Source organism: Haliotis cracherodii, unplaced genomic scaffold, assembly GCF_022045235.1.
Source record: "Haliotis cracherodii isolate W230 unplaced genomic scaffold, xgHalCrac1.p SCAF_27, whole genome shotgun sequence".
Taxonomy (NCBI): domain Eukaryota; kingdom Metazoa; phylum Mollusca; class Gastropoda; order Lepetellida; family Haliotidae; genus Haliotis; species Haliotis cracherodii.
Genome location: NW_027266283.1, coordinates 871406 through 895448, shown reverse-complemented (window position 1 = coordinate 895448; position 24043 = coordinate 871406). Strand labels below are relative to the sequence as shown.

General features: G+C 39.5%; 1 protein-coding gene across 1 annotated transcript in view; it reads left to right on the top strand.

The window, feature by feature from the left end:
* The window catches only part of LOC139473263 (serine/threonine-protein phosphatase 6 regulatory ankyrin repeat subunit B-like), a 43449-nt gene extending 22094 nt beyond the window's left edge, over positions 1-21355 (top strand). Inside the window, exon 6 of the mRNA XM_071255800.1 lies at positions 16758-21355. Within this exon, the coding sequence (XP_071111901.1) occupies positions 16758-21355 (4598 nt within the window). The remainder of the gene's footprint in view (positions 1-16757) is intronic.
* Positions 21356-24043: the final 2688 nt, after the last annotated feature.

Here is a 24043-nt window from a genome sequence, read left to right as displayed (position 1 = left end):
GGTCAGTTGGACATCCTTCGCGCACCAATGAGCAACTTTGGCAACACTGGAAGAAAGTAGCAACTTACTTGTGAATTCAAATGAACGCAAATGTATGTAAAAGTAAAGTCATGTTAAATTAGAAGTAAACGTCGAATATTTAATTTAATGTCTACATTTTACATAAAAAAGCATCAACTTAACAATTTATTGAAACGGAGAAGACAGCGCGTGATTTAGATATTATGTAGGGAATATAATTTATGGGGGAAATAACATGAAAAAACAGGGTGTAAAAATCATCGTCGATTCTGATTTAAAAAGTAACAAAAATAACTTCACAATCTGCTTATTTAATCGTAAACACAAAAACACTTTAGACAACGATACGAAATCAGTGTTTCAGGGCAATGTGACACACGCGTCTAAAGCTCCCCGCTAGAAGGCGTGGTCTGTGTGTTTGTGGATAAATTAATGCAAAAGAAACTGAATGTGTAGCCACTAAAATGACAGAACCTCTCTATATATTGTAAGATGCGTTGCTTTAAATGCAATGTGTAACCTCAGCAACTTTAAGTACATTAAGGTTTTATGGATGGGGGGATGTTTGCAGATTGTAAATTATTGAAAAGCATTTCGATAGAAAATCGGATATATAAGTTTAAGTACATAAGAATTGAGTAAAACAAGACGCTGTAATTCGGATCAGAACCTTGTAGAATTATATAAAACAAGATGGAAACTATGTACAAGAAGTTACTATACTAATAATAGAAGAGATGTAGGCAATATTGTCGTAATGACGTTTACAGATTCCATCATGTGTTCTCTGCCTGCTGTGATGTCTCGCCTACACTCGCTCACCCCAGACAATCCAGTCAATGCCTACCATTGCATCCTGTATTCAATATTTGCTGTCCACTTCTACTTCTAAGTTAATAACTTTACCTTCTGTAATACAATGCAGTAAATGCTTGTTTTCTATATTGGTTGGTGAAGCAGGTTTGGTGACCAATTATTTGGTGACCAAGCTATTTGCTAACACATTTGTTCCATCGGATGTCTATCAACAACTAGTGCCTCACGGCTTGCCCTCTGCTGGGAGCCTAACGATTAAATCAGGTTATATCTGGTCGGATATATTTCAACTGAATTACTGGATTAATATACTACCAACTTCATTCATCTAATAATTATTACATTGATTTCCTTCTGTAGAGAGGTTGAAAGAGAAACAAGTGTATAAATATACACACAATGAAAATTGCAATTCATCATAGTGAATATATAGTGACTGAAGAACTAAAGTAAAGAATAAGTTAATAAAACAGGGGATCAATAGGCAATAATACACAGACTACTTTTGATTGTATTTCAAGAAAGTGTCAGCCTGACAAGCGTGGAAATATTGCGATAGGACAATTCTAGATAATTTCCGATCAGTAAAGTGGATGGGACAGACATTGATATAAATGAAATTTACATTTATCAACTGAGTAAAGTTCAGTAAGTTACAAACACGAAGACAGTCAGCATTGATCTGATTCTATTCTAAATATTTACTGAGTGTTTTCAGAGTCAGACAAAAGCATATACTTTCCAAAATACAGACGGGCGTCTATGCAGAGTACTGTATATATTTCGTTATACATCGGTTCATTGGCATATTCCAATTGGTCAAAACCCCATTTGTCGTCAGATACCCCAGTTGTTAAACAGTGGAGTAGAAATTGCTTTCAAAACTTTTACTTGCTATGGTAATGGACAAGTTCTAGGAGACTTAATAGACTTTAACGCCGTGATATAACTGAAATATTGTTAAAAGTGGCGTTGGGTCTGTATAGACTGACTGTATAAATAATATCAAAGAAAGACGTTCGTTTGATGAAAATAACTTCTCTACTCCGACACAATAGTGTTATATACTGGTATATTTTTTTCTAATAACTAATCAAACATTTTCAATCATAGCATGTTTGCGGAAAGTTGACTTTGTTCTATCACAGAGAACGAAGGCACAGGTTCACTTTCAACATCACCTCATACACCAACATACATCCAGAACAAGATTTGGTGATTCTAAAAAGTGGCAATATTGACACATACTTTAATCACAAATTAAGTAAATCATCTCATTGTTTTTATAACCTTTGTTATTGAACCTTGATATGAAAATACAAGCCGCGAAAATTGCACGATTTTAATTAATAACAAATACTATAAGAAATCAACATTTAATGTCTTGACCAAATACATCTAGCTAATTGTAATTAGTTAGAAATACTCAGAATTAGGCTACAGAAAAAGATATAAATTAAATAAAACCTGTGTTTCAAGCAAAATAAGCTTTGAACTATACTAAACTAGCGGATGTGTTGTATTAGCTACTTTATTTTTCAGTGACATTATTCCCTCAGATAATATCAGAAGACCAATTGTTATGATGTATGGTTATGTGAAATGATTGCAACGTTCGGTTTCATTAAAACATCAATATGAAAAACAAACGTCACATCATTCATATAGCAAAAGGCTGCCGCTGTGCTTGAGGTTAGAGTGAGTGAGTTGGGTATAACGCCGCTTTCAACATTATTACAGTTATAACACGGCGTTTCAGCTCAATGTGGGAGGAAACATTCGAACCCACAATCATAGGTTTCTGATGTGCCCAAGGGACGCAACTCTGCAAAGCGAATCGCGGCGCCTTGGACGACTGGGCCACCCGTGCCCCCGCTAAAGGTTAGAAAGGATTAAAAGCTGAATATTATCCTGATATCATCAGTGATTTGAAGACTTCTATAGCATCATTAAACACAGATATTAGAAAAGCACTATTTCTATAGCGGAAGGCTGCCGCTTTGCTAAAGGTTAGAAACTATCAATATCATTAATCACTGATATTAGAAAAGCACTGTTTCTAGAGCGGAAGGCTGCCGCTTTGCTAAAGGTTAGAAACTATCAATATGATTAAACACTGATATTAGAAAAGCACTGTTTCTAGAGCGGAAGGCTGCCGCTTTGCTAAAGGTTAGAAACTATCAATATGATTAAACACAGATATTAGAAAAATCACTATTTCTATAGCGGAAGGCTGCCGCTTTGCGAAAGGTTGCAACCTATCAATATCATTAAACATAGATATTAGAAAACTTTTTCTATAGAGGAAGGCTGCCGCGGATATTTGAAAAGCCTTATATTTAGAGCGGAGATCGGCCACTTTGTTATTAAAGGTTTGAAACAGTATCATCAACATTCAAAGTGCCAGATTATAATCAATCTCCATCCATTTTTCCGAAACAGATTTTTATGTGGCTCACAAAAAGATATTATAAAGATTAGAAACTAGCAGTCAGATTCCACATTAATATTAGAAAAGCATTACTATTAACATTAAGAAAGCTATATTTCTCAAGATACCGAATTATTTGTTTTAAAGTACACTGAAAAGCAAAGTTCGTTACATAGCAATATAATATATATTAAAACTCCATTACATATACAGAAAGATGGCCGACTTACTGCGTGGTGTTGTGCGATGAAGAACTGTTCTGCTAATTGGTAATCCTTTTCTGAAAGTTGCTCACACCTTATGAGGAACTGTTCTGCAAACGGGTAATCTCTTACTGAAAATCCTCACATCCGATGAAGAATGATATCACTGGAGATCAAATTTTCGGCTGACTGGTTGCTGGGTTGTATGCTATGGGAATTGTAAAATCTTCGGCTGACACAATAATGGTGTAGCGAAAGGTGCCCCAAAGAGTTTTACATGTTGCTCTATCCAATCAGCAACAGATTTATGGGATATTGTCACTAATCAGTGTCACTGATCATTGTTTATTCAGGGTTGTCCTTCCAAGTGTATTTAGTGAAGTAATTATGCAGGTAGACTGGGCAAAGGTAAAGAAATGAGACGCAAATTTACCCCAAGCGCACGATCGCACCCCGACGGATTCTTTGATTGTAATTACGATCAAAGGATAAATAATTATCCGACACGACAACCGTCAGACGACATGTGTTTCATGATCTGTTTTTTTTGGCACTTTGGTTTATTTCGTCGATCACATGACAACGACCGTAATGATCCCGCTAATATTACGTTGCAAACAACCAAGTTTGATTTCATTCCAGGTGTCATTTTTCTGACTTTAATTGAAAATTACAGACGTTATCTGTTTTGGAAGAATTAATGAGAGGATGATACCGCTAATAATAAGGTTGTATTGTAAATGAATGTAGACTGCCATGTTGTCAGAATGTAAATAGGATTTGTGTTCTTAACAATCACCAGTCCGGGTGTGACCATGTAGATAGGATCTCATTAGGGTTTTTGACTTTGACAATTGCAACGAGCATATTAAAAATCGATGGCAAAGTGATACAAAATGTAACAGTTTATTATTAACCGCATAAAAATCAGATCTTATTTATCGGTAACGCTCATCAAAGATCTAAGGACATCACATTACGGGTGTCGTCAGAAGGTCCTTTCGCCAACTTTGACCGACCAATGAAACCAATAACAAGAAATCGCCATTTCTCACTCGAGTTTTGTTCAAACTGGTGACTTTCATTTCAGACTACGCTTAAAAAATATTTTGACAAAGTTCTCAACATTAAAAACATTAAAACATTATAAACATTCTGGAATGTTTTAATATGTCGTCGAGACTGAGTCTTTCAATAGAAATGATAGAAATTGAAACAAAATCGCTTTTTTTAATTTTCTTAAACATGCTGGAGGTTGGAATTGATCTTGTTAAGTTCCAACAAACACTGGAACTTGAATTCAGTTTGAAATAGGAAGGATTAGGAGATGTTATTACAATTTACCGCACTTGGTATTACAATTTGCCGCAGTTTGTTACAATTTGCCGCACCTGTGTTTCAATAGAAATGATAGAAATTGAAACAAAATCGCTTTTTTTATTTTCTTAAACATGCTGGAGGTTGGAATTGATCTTGTTAAGGTCCAACAAACACTGGAACTTGAATTCAGTTTGAAATCGGAAGGATTAGGAGATGTTATTACAATTTACCGCACTTGGTATTACAATTTGCCACAGCTGTGTTTCAATAGAAATGATAGAATTGACAAAAAATCGCTTTTATTATTTTCTTAAACATGCTGGAGGTTGGAATTGATCTTGTTAAGGTCCAAGAAACACTGGAACTTGAATTCAGTTTGAAATCGGAAGGATTAGGAGATGTTATTACAATTTACCGCACTTGGTATTACAATTTGCCGCAGTTTGTTACAATTTGCCGAACCAGTGTTTCAATAGAAATGAAAGAAATTGAAACAAAATGGCTTTTTTGAATTTTCTTAAACATGCTGGAGCTTGGAATTGATCTTGTTAAGGTCCAACAAACACTGGAACTTGAATTCAGTTTGAAATCGGAAGGATTAGGAGATGTTATTACAATTTACCGCACTTTGTATTACAATTTGCCGCAGTTTGTTACAATTTGCCGCACCATTGTTTCAATAGAAATGATAGAAATTGAAACAAAATCGGATTTTTTTATTTTCTTAAACATGCTGGAGCTTGGAATTGATCTTGTTAAGGTCCAACAAACACTGGAACTTGAATTCAGTTTGAAATCGGAAGGATTAGGAGATGTTATTACAATTTACCGCACTTGGTATTACAATTTGCCGCAGTTTGTTACAATTTGCCGCACCTGTGTTTCAATAGAAATGATAAAAATTGAAACAAAATCGGATTTTTTTATTTTCTTAAACATGCTGGAGGTTGGAATTGATCATGTGAAGGTCCAACAAACACTGGAACTTGAATTCAGCTTGAAATCAGAAGGATTAGGAGATGTTATTCCAATTTACTGCACTTGGTATTACAATTTGCCGCAGTTTGTTACAATTTGCCGCACCTGTGTTTCAATAGAAATGATAGAAATTGAACCAAAATCGCTTTTTTGAATTTTCTTAAACATGCTGGAGCTTGGAATTGATCTTGTTAAGGTCCAACAAACACTGGAACTTGAATTCAGTTTGAAATCGGAAGGATTAGGAGATGTTATTACAATTTACCGCACTTGGTATTACAATTTGCCACAGTTTGTTACAATTTGCCGCACCTGTGTTTCAATAGAAATGATAGAAATTGAAACAAAATCGCTTTTTTTATATTTTCTTAAACATGCTGGAGGTTGGAATTGATCATGTTAAGGTCCAACAAACACTGGAACTTGAATTCAGTTTGAAATCGGAAGGATTAGGAGATGTTATTACAATTTACCGCAATGGTTATTACAATTTACCGCAGTTTTATTACAATTTACCGCAGTTTAAGTTATTACAATTTGCCGCAGTTTTTATTACAATTTACCGCAGTGAAGTTATTACAATTTACCGCAGTATGTATTACAATTTACCGCAGAATTACATTTTACCGCAGTGTTATTACATTTTACCGCAGTTTATTACAATTTACCGCGTTATTACAATTTACGTCGTAACACGGCGTTATACCCAACTCACTCACTCTAACATCAAGCACAGCGGCAGCCTTTTGCTATATGAATGATGTGACGTTTGTTTTTCATATTGATGTTTTAATGAAACCGAACGTTGCAATCATTTCACATAACCATACATCATAACAATTTGTCTTCTGATATTATCTGAGGGAATAATATGTCACTGAAAAATAAAGTAGCTAATACAACATATCCGCTAGTTTAGTATAGTTCAAAGCTCATTTTGCTTGAAACACAGGTTTTATTTAATTTATATCTTTTTCTGTAGCCTAATTCTGAGTATTTCTAACTAATTACAATTAGCTAGATGTATTTGGTCAAGACATTAAATGTTGATTTCTTATAGTATTTGTTATTAATTAAAATCGTGCAATTTTCGCGGCTTGTATTTTCATATCAAGGTTCAATAACAAAGGTTATAAAAACAATGAGATGATTTACTTAATTTGTGATTAAAGTATGTGTCAATATTGCCACTTTTTAGAATCACCAAATCTTGTTCTGGATGTATGTTGGTGTATGAGGTGATGTTGAAAGTGAACCTGTGCCTTCGTTCTCTGTGATAGAACAAAGTCAACTTTCCGCAAACATGCTATGATTGAAAATGTTTGATTAGTTATTAGAAAAAAATATACCAGTATATAACACTATTGTGTCGGAGTAGAGAAGTTATTTTCATCAAACGAACGTCTTTCTTTGATATTATTTATACAGTCAGTCTATACAGACCCAACGCCACTTTTAACAATATTTCAGTTATATCACGGCGTTAAAGTCTATTAAGTCTCCTAGAACTTGTCCATTACCATAGCAAGTAAAAGTTTTGAAAGCAATTTCTACTCCACTGTTTAACAACTGGGGTATCTGACGACAAATGGGGTTTTGACCAATTGGAATATGCCAATGAACCGATGTATAACGAAATATATACAGTACTCTGCATAGACGCCCGTCTGTATTTTGGAAAGTATATGCTTTTGTCTGACTCTGAAAACACTCAGTAAATATTTAGAATAGAATCAGATCAATGCTGACTGTCTTCGTGTTTGTAACTTACTGAACTTTACTCAGTTGATAAATGTAAATTTCATTTATATCAATGTCTGTCCCATCCACTTTACTGATCGGAAATTATCTAGAATTGTCCTATCGCAATATTTCCACGCTTGTCAGAGGGCAAGGCGTGAGGCACTAGTTGTTGATAGACATCCGATGGAACAAATGTGTTAGCAAATAGCTTGGTCACCAAATAATTGGTCACCAAACCTGCTTCACCAACCAATATAGAAAACAAGCATTTACTGCATTGTATTACAGAAGGTAAAGTTATTAACTTAGAAGTAGAAGTGGACAGCAAATATTGAATACAGGATGCAATGGTAGGCATTGACTGGATTGTCTGGGGTGAGCGAGTGTAGGCGAGACATCACAGCAGGCAGAGAACACATGATGGAATCTGTGAACGTCATTACGACAATATTGCCTACATCTCTTCTATTATTAGTATAGTAACTTCTTGTACATAGTTTCCATCTTGTTTTATATAATTCTACAAGGTTCTGATCCGAATTACAGCGTCTTGTTTTACTCAATTCTTATGTACTTAAACTTATATATCCGATTTTCTATCGAAATGCTTTTCAATAATTTACAATCTGCAAACATCCCCCCATCCATAAAACCTTAATGTACTTAAAGTTGCTGAGGTTACACATTGCATTTAAAGCAACGCATCTTACAATATATAGAGAGGTTCTGTCATTTTAGTGGCTACACATTCAGTTTCTTTTGCATTAATTTATCCACAAACACACAGACCACGCCTTCTAGCGGGGAGCTTTAGACGCTTGTGTCACATTGCCCTGAAACACTGATTTCGTATCGTTGTCTAAAGTGTTTTTGTGTTTACGATTAAATAAGCAGATTTTGAAGTTATTTTTGTTACTTTTTAAATCTGAATCGACGATGATTTTTACACCCTGTTTTTTCATGTTATTTCCCCCATAAATTATATTCCCTACATAATATCTAAATCACGCGCTGTCTTCTCCGTTTCAATAAATTGTTAAGTTGATGTTTTTTTATGTAAAATTTAGACATTAAATTAAATATTCGACGTTTATTTCTAATTTAACATGACTTTTGCGTCCATTTGAATTCACAAGTAAGTTGCTACTTTCTTCCAGTGTTGCCAAAGTTGCTCATTGGTGCGCGAAGGATGTCCAACTGACCCCGGCTTTGTTCAAAGGACGTCCACGTACATTTTCAACCATGCATGCACTCGTTGTAGCAGTTCTGTGCTGTTTGACTTTGATTAACTGTAACGCGGCAGAAACGAAACGCAAATATACGCATAGCTTTGATGAAGAAACATATGATACTATTGTGTTACTCGTGCAAGGTAATTTTGAAACACCGGTCGCCGAAAGGACAAGAGTGCAGCGAAATGCCATTGTTAGATACTGGAGAAGAAAACACGACTTCTCTAGAGGACCCGAGCCAAGCAACATATTGTACTTTAGAGGAAAACCAGTCTTAAAACGAAAGGAAGTTGCAAAGCTTGTCGAAAATGTATTTCACAACCAGAAATCAGCAGGCTACAGAAAGTTATGGCATTTGGCAGCTGATTCTTTGTCAGGGCTTACAGAGACCGCAGTACGGAACGAACTACGCACGAAAGAGAAATATTCCATTCACTCTGCCAAGTTTACAAACAAAGCTATCATCAGACCAGTGAGAGCAAAGTGTGTCCAATCACACCACCAAGTTGACCTCGTAGATTTTAGCAAAAGTGCTGTTCGGTGGAAAGGGAAAACATATAAATTCGTCCTGTCTCTTGTAGATGTGTTCAGTAGATATATATGGCTTGTGGCATTGCAAACAAAGAAAAGCAAAGGTGTAGCCAGTGCTCTGCGGGTGATCTACGAAGAACATGGACCACCTAACAAGTTACAAATGGACCAGGGTGTCGAATTTAAAGGACATGTAAATGAACTTTGTAAAACCCTAAAAATCAAACCCATACGCAGTAGACCTTACCACCCTCAATCTCAAGGAAAGGTGGAGAGATCCCATAGACAATTGAAAAAGAAAATAATGTATGATTTTGTAACTATGGGCGCCAAGGGCGTCAACTGGGCGTCACATTTGCGAAGATATGCCTCAATACTGAATAACGAAAAGAAAGAATGTTTAGGATGGCAGAGTTCCTTTGAAGTGTATTTCGGAAGAAAATCTAACACGGCTTTAGACGTTGATTCAGATGATTTCAATGCTGATATGATGATTGAAAATATTCATGAGCCTAACGCAAAGGACAGGTTGAAGCAGAGTAAGTACGTTACTCGGACTAGACATCGGGCTGAAGTTGCTACAAAGAAAACCGACAGACTCAGTATACAAAGACAACGAAGACTGCATCCGCCCTCGGTGTACAATGTAGGCGATGATGTTTTATGCAAATATGGTTCCAAGAAGGGAAAACTCGCCCCTAAAAAACAGTACGTTGTAAAAGGAAGGATTCTTGCACGCAGGTTGAAATCGTCTATGTATAAGATTTCATTCACAAATCCTATTACAGGAAAAGAGGACACGCCTGAATGGATTTCAGTTGATAGGTTGTCAAGTACCACAATTGATGAAGAGGTAAAACGAAAACAGAGGGCTTCCTCGAGACTACAGCGCAGACATCATCGAGCAAAGTATCAAATACCATTATTGGACACAGACAGGCCATTTGCATTACAAGGTGACATCGTGTATGACCCTCCGGGAAACGGTAACTGTCAGTTTGCAGCCTTGTGCCATATTTTTATCTAGAATTGGTATATTCAGATCGCCCAGGACACTTCGAGAACAGGTTATCAGTTACCTCCTTGAACATCCCTACACTTCAGATGGATCCCCTTTGGAACTTTTCGCGGGCGAAGACTGGGATACATACATTTCCGGTATGTTAGAGGAAGGTACCTACGGAGATCACACAACACTGCAAGCAGTCTCAGATATGTTTAATGTTGATATTATCGTGCACTCATCGCTTGGCGGTGATGCTTCTGTAACCATCGTTCCTACATACAGTGTAGCAACCCAAACAATCAGTCTTGGCCATTTTGCTGAAGAAGAAGGGGAACACTATGTTGCTCTACAACTACATGAAACCCAAAGTGAAGATCAGCCACGAGACGGGGAAGAAAACAGAAACTTGCCAAGACAAGTCTTTGACAGCGCAAATAGCGGCGACGAAGAACACAACTTATCTCGACAGCATCATTCGCAATGTGATGATGATGTGTTTTTAGACATGCAAGGGAACATAAATGAAGGCTTCAACAGAACCAACAGCAGCGATGAAGAACAAGGTCATTCTCCGAGTAAGGATCGAGAGCCATTGGACATGCAGGGGGACCTAAATGAAGGCTTTTACAGTACCAACAGCAGCGATGAAGAAGTATTCCTCTCATGTCGAAAAGACAAGATGCCACAATATGATACGCAGGTTGCATTCACTGATCTGCCAAACGAGGTGGTGCTTCTAATCATTGAAGTATCTTTACAGCTAGCCCAGCAGTCGTCTGACAGATTATTGTGCAAGACTGTTACATCTTTCCTGCAAGTGTCCCATCAGTTCCATCAACACACAAGATCATTTCTCCATCTGCGACCACGCATTTATTGCCCACACATTACTATTTCAAGAACCGTTAGTGTGCGTAGAATCATAATGCACTATGGAAAAAGTAGCGGTGTTGCAATAGAAAGAATAATTAGCCATAGAAAGTGGATCAACGCATGGCTACTTCTAGAAGAGAATGCGTTCGAATGGTATGCAATTATAGACATATTTTGGAAAAAGTAGTTTTAAAAAAACATTGCCATCATATATTGAGCGAGACTGACGATTTTGAAACACCAGGGTTCGTCGAATTGACATCTCTGGCATCGTTGTCACATGGTTGGTTCATCGTTCATTTTGTCCATCATTCTGTATCTCTCTCTTTTCCGTTATCGAATATTTGGATATCAACAATTTCATTGCCTCTTTTTGAACAGTTCATATGTGAGTTTAATGTCTGGACATGGGTCATTTTAGTCTTTTCAGGGAGGGCTGTTCAAAATTAAATTAAATGGGGACATTATAAATGTATGGGATATTTGAAGGATCGTGTTTCATGTCAAAACATGTAATCTTATATATTTTCGATGGTGGTACCAGTGTGAAGTATAGGAATGTCAGGGTTCGACTTCCATGTAGAATACTTGTACATTTTCAACGCACATATATTCCTTCCGTTCAATTCGCAGCAGTTTATTGCAGTTTTCTAAACTTTTGCCGCATCTGATTAGAATAATAGAAATTGAAGCAAAATCGCTTTGTCTTCTTTTTCTAAAACATGCTGGATGTTGTCATTGATCATGTTAAGGTCCAACAAACACTGGAACTTGAATTCAGTTTGAAAAAGGAAGGATTAGGAGATGTTATTACAATTTACCGCACTTGGTATTACAATTTGCCGCAGTTTGTTATTATTTGTCGCACCTGTGTTTCAATAGAAATGATAGAAATTGAAACAAAATCGTGTTTTTAATTTTCTTAAACATGCTGGAGGTTGGAATTGATCTTGTTAAGATCAACAAACACTGGAACTTGAATTCAGTTTGAAATCGGAAGGATTAGGAGATGTTATTACAATTTACCGCACTTGGTATTACAATTTGCCGCAGTTTGTTACAATTTGCCGAACCTGTGTTTCAATAAACATGATACAAATTGAAACAAAATCGCTTTTTTTTATTTATTTAAACATGCTGGAGGTTGAAATTGATTTTGTTAAGGTCCAACAAACCCTGGAACTTGAATTCAGTTTGAAATCGGAAGGATTAGGAGATGTTATTACAGTTTACCGCGCTTGGTATTACAATTTGCCGCAGTTTGTTAGAATTTGCCGAACCTGTGTTTCAATAGAAATGATAGAAATTGAAACAAAATCGCTTTTTTTTATTTTCTTAAACATGCTGGAGGTTGGAATTGATCATGTTTAGTTCAAACAAACACTGGAACTTTAATTCAGTTTGAAATCGAAAGGATTAGGAGATGTTATTACAATTTACCGCACTTGGTATTACAATTTGCCGCAGTTTGTTACAATTTGCCGAACCTGTGTTTCAATAGAAATGATAGAAATTGAAACAAAATCGCTTTTTTTTATTTATTTAAACATGCTGGAGGTTGGAATTGATCATGTTTAGTTCCAAGAAACACTGGAACTTGAATTCAGTTTGAAATCGGAAGGATTAGGAGATGTTATTACAATTTACCGCACTTGGTATTACAATTTGCCGCAGTTTGTTATTATTTGTCGCACCTGTGTTTCAATAAACATAATAGAAATTGAAACAAAATCGTGTTTTTAATTTTCTTAAACATGCTGGAGGTTGGAATTGATCTTGCTAAGATCAACAAACACTGGAACTTGAATTCACTTTGAAATTGGAAGGATTAGGAGATGTTATTACAATTTACCGCACTTGGTATTACAATTTGCCGCAGTTTGTTACAATTTGCCGAACCTGTGTTTCAATAAACATGATACAAATTGAAACAAAATCGCTTTTTTTTATTTATTTAAACATGCTGGAGGTTGGAATTGATCATGTTAAGGTCCAACAAACACTGGAACTTGAATTCAGTTTGAAAAAGGAAGGATTAGGAGATGTTATTACAATTTACCGCACTTGGTATTACAATTTGCCGCAGTTTGTTACAATTTGCCGAACCTGTGTTTCAATAAACATAATAGAAATTGAAACAAAATCGCTTTTTTTTATTTATTTAAACATGCTGGAGGTTGGAATTGATCTTGTTAAGTTCCAACAAACACTGGAACTTGAATTCACTTTGAAATTGGAAGGATTAGGAGATGTTATTACAATTTACCGCACTTGGTATTACAATTTGCCGCAGTTTGTTACAATTTGCCGCACCTGTGTTTCAATAAACATAATAGAAATTGAAACAAAATCGCTTTTTTTTATTTATTTAAACATGCTGGAGGTTGGAATTGATCATGTTAAGGTCCAACAAACACTGGAACTTGAAGTCAGATTGAAATAGGAAGGATTAGGAGATGTTATTACAATTTACCGCACTTGGTATTACAATTTGCCGCAGTTTGTTATAATTTGCCGAACCTGTGTTTCAATAGAAATGATAGAAATTGAAACAAATCGCTTTTTTTTATTTCCTTAAACATGCTGGAGGTTGGAATTGATCATGTTAAGGTCCAACAAACACTGGAACTTGAATTCAGTTTGAAAAAGGAAGGATTAGGAGATGTTATTACAATTTACCGCACTTGGTATTACAATTTGCCGCAGTTTGTTACAATTTGCCGAACCTGTGTTTCAATAAACATAATAGAAATTGAAACAAAATCGCTTTTTTTTATTTATTTAAACATGCTGGAGGTTGGAATTGATCTTGTTAAGTTCCAACAAACACTGGAACTTGAATTCACTTTGAAATTGGAAGGATTAGGAGATGTTATTACAATTTACCGCACTTGGTATTACAATTTGCCGCAGTTTGTTACAATTTGCCGCACCTGTGTTTCAATAAACATAATAGAAATTGAAACAAAATCGCTTCTTTTTATTTATTTAAACATGCTGGAGGTTGGAATTGATCATGTTAAGGTCCAACAAACACTGGAACTTGAATTCAGTTTGAAAAAGGAAGGATTAGGAGATGTTATTACAATTTACCGCACTTGGTATTACAATTTGCCGCAGTTTGTTACAATTTGCCGAACCTGTGTTTCAATAAACATGATACAAATTGAAACAAAATCGCTTTTTTTAATTTCCTTCTTAAACATGCTGGAGGTTGGAATTGTTAATGGAATTTGAATTTGGTTCATAGTAAATGCAAATATCAAGAATTTAATGTTCATTAGTGTTTATCAATCAATCATTTCAAAGTCCGGAATGTGATTTCCAAACATTACTTACTTACTTACTTAATTTGGAGATTTAACGTGCGCTTTCCGACTGATGCGTATTTCGCACACGGGATTTCCAAACAGCTTGGTCGCACATTTTATACTTCATGCAAGTTTCTTTGTATATTTGCAAATCAATAATCTTTATTACAATTTACCGCAGTGGTTATTACAATTTGCCGCAGTTTTTATTACAATTTAACGCAGTGAAGTTATTACAATTTACCGCAGTATGTATTACAATTTACCGCAGTATTACATTTTATCGCAGTGTTATTACACTTTACCGCAGTTTATTACAATTTACCGTGTTATTACAATTTACGTCGTAACAAGGCCTCACTTTGAGCACCATGTTTTCATCAAATAGCACGATCTGAGACACTAAAATGTGGTATATAGATGGATTAATCCTAGACGATACATGTAAACACATTTCATTATATATATATGGGCCGCGTCGGACCGAACTGTTGTGAGACTGTTGATATTATGGGGAAAAGAGCTCTACTTAAACCAACGTGTCTGCTTTAAATACTATGAACAGTGACATTATAAAGTGGTAGTTACTTAGATGTAGTAATACCCTATAAATGTAAACGCTATGCCGACAAAAGCAAATTTGTATCACGATTGCTAGAAGTAATTGATACGTTTCAAATACTATTTCGTTTACCGACTGCTCTTTAACATGTTACCTGGATCAGCGACGCTTACACAGAGCTCAACTTTCTGATTTTCAAGCGATTTACTCGCAATTAATTATTTGTGGTGCACGGTTTGGGTTTATTATTGTTCATTTGTGGCATTTGTGTCTGTTGCATCAATAATATATGGGTATGGTCGTCGATAATGGAGTAATTAGCCAATAACACTTTGGCCCGTCTTGGCCTGGCCCGGCCCGACTTTTAGGCAATCCCTTATGGGACTAAACTGGAAATACATGAGAGGGTTATACTGGACTATGACCTTGTGTGAATAATGAGCGGACATATACTAAATAGGAGTTTGATATGGCATGTAAGAACGTTACAGGGGTAGGAAGAGAGGGCTTAACTCCAGGGTGGAGGTGGGATGAAAACTAGGAAACAGGGACTATGAAGCTACCCACCCTACTTCAGTCCTGTGTGTTGGAAATGAAGGTGAACAACAGATCTCAAATTCTAAGCAGAAGTTGGCTGAACCAGTGCAAGGTAAAGCAGGGAAATAAAGAACTAAACAGACATTCAAAATCATCAAGTACAATTTTGCTACACTTGAAAAGTGGAGGTAATCTACAATATAAAGGTTGACGGGAACAGGGGTCAAATCACAATATTGGGAGCAGGTCTCCAGTGTTAATGTCCGTGGGTAACATTGCACCTTTTCCCTATGCGGGCAGCTGATGTACATGGGTGACTTGAAAAAGGGCGTAGGTCACTGAGGTTGCACAGGGAGGTAAGTGTATATGATGGAGGAGCGAGCGAGACTCGTGACTGTTGGAATACATGGGGATCTGATCCACAGGGTGGAGGATCTTCAAGTAAGAAGGCTACACCGCCGTCCATACGTGATTTTCAGAGAAACCATACCACCAAATCACCACACATGGGGAAGAGAATTTATGTATGTCAACTTTATTATGTGGAACATAACGTTTCGGTGTATATACCTACTCCTTTAACAGGTGAATGAAGGAGTAAGTATAAACGCCGAATGATGTGTAGGTTCTTCCAGCAACTGGTCTGAACCCAAACATTGCCTAAGCTGTTAAAGAGGCAGTGTGGTATCGATTCCGTCGATGTACCAACCGAATATGGTTTTCTTGTTGACGTCACATCACACGTGGGCGATCGGCCCGTGGAAAGGCACGAGATAGCGTCTCTAAAGAGATAGAGGGGGAGATATGTTATTCACCTTGAGGGTAACTGTGAAGGCATATACGCTAGATCCGTACATATGATGTATAATAATAACTAATCAGGTCCATAACTCAACAAGCAATGTGTGCTGGAAGCGAACAAGAAAGCTTTCAGTTCAGCCCATGAAGGCGAGCTTGAAAATGTGAGTCTTAATCGGCGCTTAAAGATCTGAAAAGTTCAGAGAAACTGTTTCCATCGGCTAGAGATGAGGTCTTTACTTGTGGTAAACATATATGTGTATGGTATGAGTGGCAGTATGAGAGTGGATTGAAACGAAATACGTGAGTATTTGGTATGTTATTTGTTGGGTTTGGGTATATTGTTAACTTTTGTTGTTACTCCCTGTTCTGACATATTAATCCTTTTCTTATAGTGACACAGAACCCCCTACATGATGATACAGACCTCCATCTTGCCTGCAAGAAGGGAGACCTGGACCGGCTTACGTGCATCTTATCTGAGAGTTTGGTAGACCCTAACAGTAGAGGGAAGTGGGGAGTAACACCCATAATGGTGGCAGCAGAGATGGGACACAGACAAGTGTTTGACTTACTTGTGACACAAGGAGCTGATGTAACATTAGTGGACGATAACAGAAACAACATCCTTCATGTGGCCTCTCTTGGAGGACATGTAGACATGGTGAAGTATGTCCTCTCACAGAAGGTTGCAGACATCAACAGTAGGGGGCAGTACGGGAGGACACCCCTGATGGTGGCAGCAGAGAAGGGACTCAGACAAGTTTTTGACTTACTTGTGGGAGAAGAAGCTGATGTATCATTAGTGGATGATAACAGAGACAACATCCTTCATGTGACCTGTCTTGGGGGACATGTGGACATGGTGAAGTATGTCCTCTCACAGAAGGTTGCAGACATCCACAGTAGGGGGAATTACGGGCGGACACCCCTGATGATGGCAGCAGAGAAAGGACACAGACGAGTGTTTGACTTACTTGTGACACAAGGAGCTGATGTAACATTAGTGGATGATGACAGACACAACATCCTTCATGTGGCCTCTCTTGGAGGACATGTGGACATCGTGAAGTATGTCCTCTTACAGAAGGTTGCAGACATCAACAGTAGGGGGAGGTACGGGTGGACACCCCTGATGGTGGCAGCACAGAAGGGACACAGACAAGTGTTTGACTTACTTGTGACACAAGGAGCTGATGTATCATTAGTGGATGATGACGGAAACAACGTCCTTCATGTGGCCTGTCTTGAAGGACATGTAGACATAGTGAAGTATGTCCTCTCACAGAAGGTTGCAGACATCAACAGTAGGGGGAGGTACGGGTGGACACCCCTGATGGTGGCAGCACAGAAGGGACACAGACAAGTGTTTGACTTACTTGTGGGAGAAGAAGCTGATGTATCATTAGTGGATGATGACGGAAACAACGTCCTTCATGTGGCCTGTCTTGAAGGACATGTAGACATGGTGAAGTATGTCCTCTCACAGAAGGTTGCAGACATCAACAGTAGGGGGCAGTACGGGAGGACACCCCTGATGGTGGCAGCAGAGAAGGGACTCAGACAAGTTTTTGACTTACTTGTGGGAGAAGAAGCTGATGTATCATTAGTGGATGATAACAGAGACAACATCCTTCATGTGACCTGTCTTGGGGGACATGTGGACATGGTGAAGTATGTCCTCTCACAGAAGGTTGCAGACATCCACAGTAGGGGGAATTACGGGCGGACACCCCTGATGATGGCAGCAGAGAAAGGACACAGACAAGTGTTTGACTTACTTGTGACACAAGGAGCTGATGTAACATTAGTGGATGATGACAGACACAACATCCTTCATGTGGCCTCTCTTGGAGGACATGTGGACATCGTGAAGTATGTCCTCTTACAGAAGGTTGCAGACATCAACAGTAGGGGGAGGTACGGGTGGACACCCCTGATGGTGGCAGCACAGAAGGGACACAGACAAGTGTTTGACTTACTTGTGACACAAGGAGCTGATGTATCATTAGTGGATGATGACGGAAACAACGTCCTTCATGTGGCCTGTCTTGAAGGACATGTAGACATAGTGAAGTATGTCCTCTCACAGAAGGTTGCAGATATCAACAGTAGGGGGAGGTACGGGAGCACACCCCTGATGGTGGCAGCACAGAAGGGACACAGACAAGTGTTTGACTTACTTGTGGGAGAAGAAGCTGATGTATCATTGGTGAATGATAACAGAAACGACATCCTTCATGTGGCCTGTCTTGGAGGACATGTGGACATAGTGAAGAATGTCCTCTCACAGAAGGTTGCAGACATCAACATTAGGGGGAGGTACGGGAAGACACCCCTGATGGTGGCAGCACAGAAGGGACACAGACAAGTGTTTGACTTACTTGTGACACAAGGAGCTGATGTATCATTAGTGGATGATGACGGAAACAACGTCCTTCATGTGGCCTGTCTTGAAGGACATGTAGACATAGTGAAGTATGTCCTCTCACAGAAGGTTGCAGATATCAACAGTAGAGGGCAGTACGGGAGCACACCCCTGATGATGGCAGCAGAGAAGGGACTCAGACAAGTTTTTGACTTACTTGTGACACAAGGAGCTGATGTATCATTAGTGGATGATGACGGAAACAACGTCCTTCATGTGGCCTGTCTTGAAGGACATGTAGACATAGTGAAGTATGTCCTCTCACAGAAGGTTGCAGATATCAACAGTAGAGGGCAGTACGGGAGCACACCCCTGATGATGGCAGCAGAGAAGGGACTCAGACAAGTTTTTGACTTACTTGTGGGAGAAGAAGCTGATGTATCATTAGTGGATGATAACAGAGACAACATCCTTCATGTGACCTGTCTTGGGGGACATGTGGACATGGTGAAGTATGTCCTCTCACAGAAGGTTGCAGACATCCACAGTAGGGGGAATTACGGGCGGACACCCCTGATGATGGCAGCAGAGAAAGGACACAGACAAGTGTTTGACTTACTTGTGACACAAGGAGCTGATGTAACATTAGTGGATGATGACAGACACAACATCCTTCATGTGGCCTCTCTTGGAGGACATGTGGACATCGTGAAGTATGTCCTCTTACAGAAGGTTGCAGACATCAACAGTAGGGGGAGGTACGGGTGGACACCCCTGATGGTGGCAGCACAGAAGGGACACAGACAAGTGTTTGACTTACTTGTGGGAGAAGAAGCTGATGTATCATTGGTGAATGATAACAGAAACGACATCCTTCATGTGGCCTGTCTTGGAGGAGATGTGGACATAGTGAAGTATGTCCTCTCACAGAAGGTTGCAGACATCAACATTAGGGGGAGGTACGGGAAGACACCCCTGATGGTGGCAGCACAGAAGGGACACAGACAAGTGTTTGACTTACTTGTGACACAAGGAGCTGATGTATCATTAGTGGATGATGACGGAAACAACGTCCTTCATGTGGCCTGTCTTGAAGGACATGTAGACATAGTGAAGTATGTCCTCTCACAGAAGGTTGCAGATATCAACAGTAGGGGGAGGTACGGGTGGACACCCCTGATGGTGGCAGCACAGAAGGGACACAGACAAGTGTTTGACTTACTTGTGGGAGAAGAAGCTGATGTATCATTGGTGAATGATAACAGAAACGACATCCTTCATGTGGCCTGTCTTGGAGGACATGTGGACATAGTGAAGTATGTCCTCTCACAGAAGGTTGCAGACATCAACATTAGGGGGAGGTACGGGAAGACACCCCTGATGGTGGCAGCACAGAAGGGACACAGACAAGTGTTTGACTTACTTGTGACACAAGGAGCTGATGTATCATTAGTGGATGATGACGGAAACAACGTCCTTCATGTGGCCTGTCTTGAAGGACATGTAGACATAGTGAAGTATGTCCTCTCACAGAAGGTTGCAGATATCAACAGTAGAGGGCAGTACGGGAGCACACCCCTGATGATGGCAGCAGAGAAGGGACTCAGACAAGTTTTTGACTTACTTGTGGGAGAAGAAGCTGATGTATCATTAGTGGATGATAACAGAGACAACATCCTTCATGTGACCTGTCTTGGGGGACATGTGGACATGGTGAAGTATGTCCTCTCACAGAAGGTTGCAGACATCCACAGTAGGGGGAATTACGGGCGGACACCCCTGATGATGGCAGCAGAGAAAGGACACAGACAAGTGTTTGACTTACTTGTGACACAAGGAGCTGATGTAACATTAGTGGATGATGACGGAGACACCATCCTTCATGTGGCCTCTCTTGGAGGACATGCAGAAATGGTGAAGTATGTCCTCTCACAGAAGTTTGCAGATATCAACAGTAGGGGCCAGTACGGGAGGACGCCCATGATGATGGCAGCAGAGAAAGGACACAGACAAGTGTTTGACTTTTTTATGACACAAGGAGCTGATGTAACATTAATGGATGATAACAGAGACAACATCCTTCATGTGGCCTGTCTTGGAGGACATGTGGACATGGTGAAGTATGTCCTCTCACAGAAGGTTGCAGACATCAACAGTAGGGGGCAGTACGGGTGGACACCCCCGATGGTGGCAGCACAGAAGGGACACAGACAAGTGTTTGACTTACTAGTGAGAGAAGGAGTTGATGTATCATTAGTGGGTGTTGATGGAAACAACATCCTCCATGTGGCCTCTCTTGGAGGACATGTGGACATAGTGAAGTATGTCCTCTCACAGAAGGTTACAGACATCAACAGTAGGGGGGAGTACGGGCGGACATCCCTGATGTTGACAGTCGGGGCGAGACACAGACAAGTGTTTGACTTACTTGTGAGGGAAGGAGCTGATGTGTCATTAGTGGATGATAACGGAAACAACATCCTTCAATTAGCCTGTCTTGGAGGACATGTGGACATGGTGAAGCATGTCCATGCACTGAACGTGGAGGACGTCGACGACAGAAATAAGCATGATAATACAGGTTTTGATCTCCTGCTTGCAACACAGGGCAGCAGTCATGTGTGACAGGGAAGAACAAATCGTGATATAGTGCCAGTTTGTGTGTGTTAGATTTCCTATCAAATAAAAAAGATCTTTCAGCTTGCATTTATACCTCGTCACATTGAATTTCGATTCTTTGTTTTGGCCACATGATTATGTGACAGATATCATCGTAATAGGAAAGGACCAAGTATTACTTATTTTGTAACTGGGTTTGTCCTTGAATAAAGTAGCATGTTTTTATGATATACATGTGGAACAAATTCAAACATCCTGTCAGGTCCGTTTCATTTTCTTGAAATTTGACAGCCAATTGATAAAAAAATGTTTTATTATGTTTAACAAATCAGCAAATAATACTTTTTAGCTTGAATCTGCTGAATTTGGTTCAATATTAAGCACATTCTACAATCAAATAAATATACTCTTAACAAAAAGAAACGCAACCATAGATTTGTGTGAGGTAGGAAAATACATTTATACGAGGAACCGTAATAGGCATTGAGCCAGAATTTTATGGAGAGAACGCTTGGTGATTGTAGTCATCTCAGTTATCGGCAGATAGGAAAAGTCCAAGGTGAAGGTCAGCTACAGTCAATCACGCGTGTGTCCTCCATTGGAATGGATAGCGGCCTGACACCATCTGCCCATGGTAGAGATAAGTCTGCGAATCACATCCTGGGGAATGGTAGCCCACTCGGCCTGCAACGCAAAAGCCAACTGCTGCAACGTCTGGGTTTGTGGTTGACGTCGACATAGCCGTCTATCCAATTCATCCCACAGATGCTCTATCGGGTTCAAATCCGGGGATCTGGAGGGCCAGGGGTGAACATCAATGTTGTTGTTGGGTAGACAGGCTCTTGTGATCCGTGCTGTATGGGGTAGACCGTTGTCCTACTGGAATACACCGTTGCCCTCAGCTTCAATTGAGAGGACGTGTGGTAGGAGAATTTCGTTGATGTATCGTTGAGCCGTAAGATTGCACTGGATATGGACCAAAACTGTACTGTTATGATAAAATATCCACCCACGCCATAAAGCTACCCCCACCAAACCTGTCCACTTCCTGTACGCAGTTTCTGGCGTAACGTTCTCCCCGACGTTTGCAGACCCGTGCTCTTCCATCCCCTTGACGGAGGAGAAATCATGATTCGTCGCTGAACCAGACATATCGCCATCGCTGTTGAGGCCATCCCCTGTGTTGACAACACCAATGCAGTCGTAGTTGACGATGTTGTCGACTCAATATGACACGTCGAACAGGACGTCTTGCTCGTAAACCTGCTGCTCTTAAACGGTTTCGTACGGTCTGGTCGGAGATTCTGCGCAGTCCGGGTATTTGGGATGCGGTTGATGTGGCTGTGGTCGTCCTTTCACGTAGGTGGCGCAGTCGGTTGTAGCGATCTTGGGCGGGGGTGGCTACTCTTGGTCGTCCCGACCCTGGCCGATCACGTGTTGACCCATGCTGTTGAAACCGATCCCATAGCCTTTGGATGGTGCTGGGCGCTACATTGGAAACCCAGGTTGCAAGCGGTATATGACGTTGTTTCTTTTCACTTCTGTTAATCTTGGCATGTTACTGATCTGTCACTGTTTGATTAACGCAGATTTCAGGCAATCAAAAACCCTGCACTTTAATACCGTTCATAGTGCTGCTGCACGTGCAGTGCCTGCAGCTCCATGGCCCTTTCGTTGCTGCACTGGGTGCATTTTCCCGAATCGTACGTGTTTCCCGACTAATGGATCACTATTGTTGTGATCATTTTGATCCGCATAACACATTAACACTCTTTATTTTGGACCCTTTGGTCCAATAATTCTGCTTTTATGGCCACAAATATCCGAATTGCGTTTCTTTTTTTAAAGAGTCATTTTTATTTATATACGGGAAGATATTTTTATAGCTCGTACATTGTATTAGCATCCTTTAAGAGGTTCAACATGATGTTGATATCTGATATAAGAAATATAAGAAATAAACGACTTGTGGGAAGCTGTTAGGGAAGCACCCCTCAAAGGACGCCTTACTTTCAGGCGGGCTGAATAGAGCAGGTTGTTTAGCGTGTGCTTAGCTCCGCTGCATGAGTGATAGGCACGCTCACTTTGGCTTCTGTGTACAGGTGCATCTGGTGCTGATGAAATGATGTGAAATTACGTTGTGATTAGATGTCGCTTTCAGATGCAACGCTACGGTATTGTAAATGTACACCTCACCGATAGCTTCATTCAGACCATTGGTTCCCTTATTCTTGTTGGTAGTTATAATATAATAATGCCAGAAATCAGGAGCATGAGGTACATATTTATCTTTAAATATTATCATGGTCAAGAATTATGTAATTTTTCTGACATTATGCCGTGAAAAGTGAGTGAGTGTGTGAGATTGGTTTTACGCCGCTTTTAGCAATATCACGGCGGGGGACAGGAGAAATGGGCTTCACGCATTGTACCCATGTCGGGAGTCGAACCCGGGTGTTCGACGTGACGAGCGAACACTTTAACCACTAGGCTACCCGACCGCCCCTCGGCGTGAACAATAATTCGATTGTATTACGTCATGTCGGTTAGACAAAACCTGAAAGACATTTAATACTTTAGTGATACCACGAGCATGAGCAAGTTGATGGCATTCCAGCATTTGATCATCAGTTTCTGGCAAGGCTGTTGGACGTTACTCTGCCCAGTGACCACGACCACGACGACGGGGCCAAT